Raw genomic sequence first — 7,770 nt, forward strand, 5'->3', positions numbered from 1 at the left:
TTACTTTAACAAATAATTAACAAATAATTCCAGAAACTGCTTTAAATAAAAATCAAACCTCTGTTTGTTCTACTTAATAAACAATTGTTAATTTTAGAAACCGCTATGAATGAGAGTGCATGCCAATAAAACATTAATATTGGAAAACCAAAGAACATTCAATAGTTCTATACTATTTTGTCCGTATTAAATATCATTAAATTGGAACGAAAAAAATTGCCAGGGTTGTAAGGGGGGGGGGGGGCACACTGATAAAAAACAAACACAAACAAAACAAACACAACAAAATACGATTAGCAGTAAAATATGTTAACACTAATTTTTTTTATCTTTTAAGGATGATGATCTAATCAGAACAAATATTGATTTTACTTTAACAAATAATTAACAAATAATTCCAGAAACTGCTTTAAATAAAAATCAAACTTCTGTTTGTTCTACTTAATAAACAATTGTTAATTTTAGAAACCGCTATGAATGAGAATGCATGCCAATAAAACATTAATATTGGAAAACCAAAGAACATTCAATAGTTCTATACGATTTTGTCCGTATTAAATATCATTAAATTGAAACGAAAAAAATTGCCAGGGTTGTATTTTGTGACAAAACTGAGCGAGTCCTCCTTTGCCTTTTTTTTTTATTTTGCTAGGTGCTATTTACGTTTAATTTAAAACTTTGCAAGAGCATCTTTATGATCAAATTGATATTAACAATTGATCAATTTCAGACGCAGAATCGTCTGTTCGTTATTTTGTTTGTTGTGTTCAAATCTACGGTTTGAGATACTGAGATTTAAAATCAAGAACCCATTACACGCGCGGATCTAATTTTTTTCTGATGGCTAATTGGGGGGTGGGGGTGGGGGGTGGGGATGGGGGTTCGACGGATCATTGTGTTTCCCGGGGCGGGGTGGTTCTCTCGCTCTAGATCAGCGCTAGCTTCAACACATATGGATCCTTTTTACGAAAAAATTCTGAATGGCGAAATTTCTCGCTACATTAGGTTGAGGGGGGGGGGGGCACATTTTAAAACAAATCACAAGTCCATGTGTTCATTTTTTTTCTTCGGTATTTGTTATTTTAAGTAAACATCATATTACCAAATAAGTGGAAAGAACCCGCCCCAGATTTCTACGTGTTTGTGTGGAATATGGCGATATAGATATAAAGAACCGAACAACAACTCAAGGCCAGGCCCGCCATAGTCCTTTGTGTGTGGTCACACCGTGAAAGAGATACGTAATCGTGTTTACTACTCGGTCAGACTTTAAGGTGGTATGGGACACTTCCATGTTGTGACGTATTAAAATAAAGTATAATTATAAAAGTACATGTAGTTTTTTTTTTGTTTTTTTTTACAAAAATGGTCACCTAACTCCGTAGCTCAGTGGGTTAGAGGGTTTACTACGAACCTGTAAGTCATGAGTTCGAATCCCGCTGGGGGTTTTACACTTTTTACCTTTTCAAATATTTTTAAAAGCTATTTTTGGTTAAATATTCTAAAATTTAAAAATTATAAACCGGTGAAAGTTTTTCAATTATATAGTACTTTAATCCACATTATTATCGACAGATGTCCCATACCACCTTAATAACAGGACATTTAATTACTTTATGATAGTGTCACAATAATCGCTTATTAAATTCAGTGGACGTAATAGGTTGAATATGAAATAAGTTTGTTTAATTAGACTAGTTTTGTTGAAGAATACTACATTGCAGCAAAGGACACTATAATAAAAATGCTTACCCCGAATCCTAAAGAGTAAATTTCAACAATTGATTAACAGTTCTTGTATGTTTAATACATCAAATTTCCGTGCATTGAAGTCAGCCAGACTTTAGGAAGAGGGCATTTAATTATCGTGATTTTACAATACGCATATCTTTTTCAGCACTGGGTATAATTGAAGAATACAAATCAAATTTATATACGTTTACGATTTTTTTGAGCATTGACTAAACCAACGATTAATTTATCGATACTACCACGGGTTGTCAGACTTTGTAACACGATTGGTTAAACTAATTGTTTCGAATATAAAGACACTTGTTAGATGTTTGATACACGTAAATGTAAATATGTTTAAAATCACCGCGTGTAAATGTCTGGCAGACCGACTCTATTAAAGAAGCCTAGACACGACTTGAGCTCAGATTCAATGTTGCCCCATTGTCAACAGACCTATTTTTTGTATTCTTATGAAGCAGAATTTTATCAAAAACTTATACGTAAAAATAATAAACCACTTACTGTCGCCTTCGACTAAACATGACGGCGTATTATCAATTAACAATCGTTATTCCCATACTTACGTCGAGTCGATATATCACAGTGACTTGAGATAAAAGATACCACTGATGTTTTATATTTGGATATTTTACTGGAAATGGATATTAATGGTAACATAACAACAACACTTTATGATAAACGCGAAGACTTTAATTTTTCTCTTGCCAATTTCCTTACTTATGTACAATATACCTTCATCACCTGCATATGGTGTTTATGTCTCTCGGTTAAGTCGATAAACAAGAGCATGCTCGTCGTATGAACAGTTTCTAAGGCGAGGTAAGCTATTGACAAACACGTTGATAAAACAAGACATTCAACATTCTCGTTTGAAGCCATCTATTCGTAAGTTTTATGGTCGATACAACAACTTTGTAAGCATATACAATCTTCCACAGGGTCGCATGCTGACTGAAATTTGTCATGCTAATTTTTAGACCATAATTAATCACCTATTTGTGTGCAGAGTTTTCCGTGTTTCCCCGATTACGACAAAGAGCAGAGGAAGCTCGAGTATTGTTATTGTTTACATATGTACTAGTATACGTTTCAGTAAACAAACCTTAAGTATTGTAATTTTTTAAATAAGCATTGGTATTCATTTCAATCAAATGGTGCTACCGTTTAATAATTATACTATTTATTAACACATTGCATCAATTTATCTTGTTTGTAAAATCAATGCACAATTAACTATATCCGGTACTGTTCGCAGTCTCTTCCGTATCGCAAAATATTGAATGCGTACAAATTATATCCTGAATCATTTTCTATAAGAAACTTTTAAAATCGTAAAAAATGACTTATGCATATCAAAATTGATACATATTTTCCCCATTTTCGCAACTTTTGTGACACGCGAAAAAAAAATCCGGAAATTCGGTATTATACGAAATAACATAAAAAATGAAAAATATAATGTTAATCTTAAATCGTGTTGAGGTCCCTTTAATAAGACAATCAATGTGTGATGGTGTCGCAGTGTTAATACCTTTAATCCAATGGACGGAACAAATAGAATTTACATCTGGAAAAAATGTCTTATTTTTCTATTTGCTTTATTATAATATTAAGCTGAAAATTTCTAATTCAGAGTCTGAAAGAGCATATTTCCTCTAAGAATGATTTTAGAATAGATAAACAATTGTTGGAAGCTTGATACATCAAAATACCGTGTGTAAATGTCGGTCAGACTTTATTATTAGGACATTTAATCATTGTGTGATGGATAACTTTGACAGCAATGAGTATAATGTAATTCAAATTTATCTGTTTCTACGATCTTTTTGAGCTGTAGCTTAACTAAAGATTAATATATCGATGATACTATATAAATAGTGCCTGTTTGGGAGGGTAACAGTTGAAATTGACACCCCGAGAAAACCATTGTCAACCGACGCGAAGCGGAGGTTGACAATGGTTTTCGAGGGGTGTCAATTTCAACTGTTATCCTCCCAAACAGGCACTATTTATTTTGTTATACTGAATGTCTTTTTTAAAAATTTTAAGAAAATTTTACTGCTTTTATATCGGAATAACGTGAATTCTACAGCGAACCGTACGCGCATAATTTTCGCGCATGTAACATTTTTTAATGTTACCCGTTGCCAAGTGCGTTGCTAACGCTGAGGGTAATAGTAAATATTATTAACTGCGTCTTAACCAATCAGATTTCAGTATTTAACATGAAAGTATAACAATAAGAGTTGTCAAACTTTGTAACAGGATTTGTTAAACTGATTGTATAGAGGACAAGGGTACAAAGTGACATTGTGACAATGTACATGACCTTTAAATCAATTCATTAAGGAATATAGTAAAATAAAGATGTTTCATTCTTTATGGGGGTACGATGATTTAACACGTGATTGTCGAAATTGTGACTTTTGAAACTTAAAGCTATACACGCTATAATTTGCGTCAATTTTGAATAAAGGGGATAATGTATGTGTTTGATTACTAATAAAAGTTACCTTTATTCTGTTAATTATAATGCTCAATTCGATCACGTAACAAATATATCAAATATTAAACAATAAAAAATATTTATTTTCCTGCCAGGAAAGTAATGCCTCCTCGTGAATATCAATCTATCACGTGATATCGACAGCTAAATTTAGCTTATCATACCAAAACTGGTGAAGGGTCAGCATCTTCATAATTGTGATAGTTTCACAAAGGAAAGGATATTTTCAGTAAAGCATAAATTTGTCCGATATACGAGTACAAACAAAAGAAAAAAATACAAGCCTGTGAGTAGATATGAATACTTCCTTTAAAAGAATGACGTAGACCTGTGTTTTTCCCCTATGTGCTATTTATAGATCCTATAAGTGTTAATGCAGAAGTAAGGGTATCGTGAATGGCAAGCGTATTTTACTCATTATACATGTATGTATTTCAAATTAACAACTGTTAAGCATATTAAAAATCAAGTTGGATATTTAATTAGGCAAACAATAACGACCACCTAGTTCTCCGCGGACATGCGCAATGAGGTCGGTTTGCTCTTCCTTCATCAATATTCATGAAAAGGTATATTTTCCTGGCAGAAAAATAAACAATTAAAAATCTATATCTTTGTAACGAGATGGAATTCACCCTTGTAATTTACAGATTAAGGATAACTTTTATAAGTAGACAAGCACATGCGTTTTCACTGTCATTCAAAATTGACGCAAATTATAGCGTGTATAGCTTTAAATGAAGTCCTTACTTAACGTGAGGTAACCCAACAATCTTTGTTTAAATAAATGGAATAAACATGTATCTACCCCGAGTCTGAAATAGTAAAATTCCACAATGAATGTCTTTAAGATTGATAAACAAATGTTTGAAGCTTGGTATATTAAAATACGGTGTGTAAATGTTGGTCAGACTTTATTATTAGGACATTTAATTATTGTATGATGAAATATAAATCTGGAAAACATTTCTTTTTTTCTATTTGTTTAATTAAAATACTAAGCTGAAAATCTCTAATCCCGAGTCTGAAAGAGTAGATTTCCACTAAGAATTTTTTTTAGAATAGATAAACAATTGTTGGAAGCATGATACATCAAAATACCGTGTGTAAATGTCGGTCAGACTTTATTATTAGGACATTTAATCATTGTGCGACGGGGAACTTTAACAACAATGAGTATTTATCTGTTTCTACGATCTTTTTGAGTATCGACTAAACCAAAGATTGACTTATCTATAATACCATGGGTTGTCAGACTTTGTAACAGGATTTGTTAAACTGGTTGTTTAGAGAACTGGAAGATCACGTGACAGCGTGACGATGTACACGACTTTTAAATCAATTCATAAAGGAGTATAATACAATTCAGACGATCAGTTAAAAGGCTTCATTGTTTTAAAAGGCAAACGCCAATAACTTTCATTTGACCAATTGTCAAAATAATATGAAACAATACAACTAATGCAATCTAGTTTATTGCGTAAAGCTAATAGTGCAATGTGGACATACTACGCATTAAAGCATATATTTTCCGACAGCCATATGGTGGCCCATTTTTAGATTTACCATGTGTGTCTACTGGGCTATTTTAATCAAACCTAATTGACCCAATCATAACCTTTTTTGCTTTCCTTTAAGATAAGCCACGGATAGAGAAAATACAGAGATATAAAGAAGTAGTGAGGGTAGTAGTCTGAAGTCAGTATAGGGTCACCAATGACCTTGATACCTAGGTCAAGGTCAGTCAAGGTCAGGTCATAGGGTCACCAATGACCTTGATACCTAGGTCAAGGTCAGGTCATATGAGGTCAAGGTCAGGTCACCTGGGTCACTAGGTCAGGGTCAAGGACAGGGCCATGTCAACTGAGGTCAGGTCACTAGGCCAGGGTCAAAGACAGGGTCATGTCAACTGAGGTCGAGTTCAGGTCACCTGCTAAGGTCAGGTCACCTTGAGGTTACCTTGATAAATGAGTTCAGGGTAAAGTCCGCCTGGATAACTTTTGAGGTCACTAACAGTCTGGAGTCATCCTGATAATTAGAACAGGCTTATGTCACCTTCAGAAGGTTACCTTGATATTTTCTTATATAAATATGTACGGTTTATACCACAATGTGTTTTAAAACAGCAATGGATGAATTTAAGAACATAGATTATAAGAAAGAAAGAGAAGAGGGTATAAGAAATTTTCTACGGGACGGAGCAGCTGTCAAAAAATTAATTGACAAATACATTGAAAGCAATGGGAAATCTACGACTTGTGAATTTTGTAAAAAACATTATTCATTGAGAACTAAACTTGTACACGAGAAGCATTGTCTCGTGAGATTGGCTATGGAGTCCGAAGTTAATCCTGAAAAAATGTTAACGTTTTGCTTGCGTGCCTGCGATTTTGATGATATACCGTTGGAAAAACCAAGTGATTTCACAGAAGTCCTTAAACTTACCAAAGCTGATATTGTACCAAAAGAATGCATAGAAAAGGCTTATGACGATTACCTTTATGAATGCTACAACAACGGAACAATGTTGTTTTTGTGTCCAGATGGACAGTGGCGACCACGGGAACATGTTGAAAATTGCACATGTATGAACTGTCCTATATATACCGAATTGTCAGAAAAGCCATTTGTAGATACATGAAAATGAACTTGAACGTGGACTTTTAAAAAAAAAAAATGAAAAAGAAAGTTCAATTTGATGATAATGTGCGGATTTATTTTATTCCCTTTGAAGAACGGAAAGGAATATGGATGCAATATGCTATAGATAGAGCCCATTTTAAAAGAAAAATTGAAAAAGCCAACATATTTCTGACACCTTTATTTCGTCAAAGGTTAATCGAATATGAAATGTCTAAGGTCAGCGTAATTCAGACTCAGAACTGCTAGGAACGTCTACAGTCGAAAGCGGCTGGGGTCAGTTTTTTCCCCAAAAACATTATTATTTATCAAGGTGACCTGACCCTGACCTCGTTTATCACTGCGATCAACTAGTCATGTGACTTTTAGTTATAAAAACTTGAGACTTTTTATGTGATTTACATCAGAATTTAGCTGATCTTGGATCATAAAACACTTTACCCCAAGAGATAAAAAAAAACATGGAGAAAATTCACCAAGATATCATCAAAGCAAATTACTCGACTTTAGTAAGAAATATGATGACTTCGTCAGTTGCCGGACATCTATTTGCTTCCAACGTCATTACCGATGAAATGAGACAGCAAATTGAAGCTGAAAAAACCAGTTATGATCGAAATAGGAAATTGCTAAGCATCATTTTGCGCAGAGGCCCGCGTGCTTTCACCGGTCTTCGAATGGCTCTCTTGAAATCCAATCAAAGAGACTTGTCTAAGCTTCTTGCACCCGAAAACGAGACCGTTTTTGAGTACGACAAGAAGTTAGCCATGGCCAGATCACTACTTGTCAACATGACAGAAACAACCGCAGTTGAAAACGAACCAAAGAGCATTCATACAGAAAGACAAACGTCCCAAGAAGAGCGATGC

The 7,770-nt window shown here is 34.0% G+C and overlaps 2 protein-coding genes across 8 annotated transcripts in view; one reads left to right on the top strand and one right to left on the bottom strand.

The window, feature by feature from the left end:
• The window catches only part of LOC128171010 (uncharacterized), a 555,905-nt gene that overhangs the window by 373,224 nt on the left and 174,911 nt on the right, over nt 1–7,770 (bottom strand). The gene's annotated exons all lie outside the window — the stretch shown is intronic.
• LOC128171020 (uncharacterized) overlaps nt 7,240–7,770 on the top strand; it is a 1,110-nt gene continuing 579 nt past the window's right edge. Inside the window, exon 1 of the mRNA XM_052836783.1 lies at nt 7,240–7,770. This exon is cut by the window's right edge and continues 579 nt beyond it. Within this exon, the coding sequence (XP_052692743.1) occupies nt 7,363–7,770 (408 nt within the window). The 5' untranslated portion in view covers nt 7,240–7,362.

This window comes from Crassostrea angulata, chromosome 2, assembly GCF_025612915.1.
Source record: "Crassostrea angulata isolate pt1a10 chromosome 2, ASM2561291v2, whole genome shotgun sequence".
Lineage (NCBI taxonomy): Eukaryota > Metazoa > Mollusca > Bivalvia > Ostreida > Ostreidae > Magallana > Magallana angulata.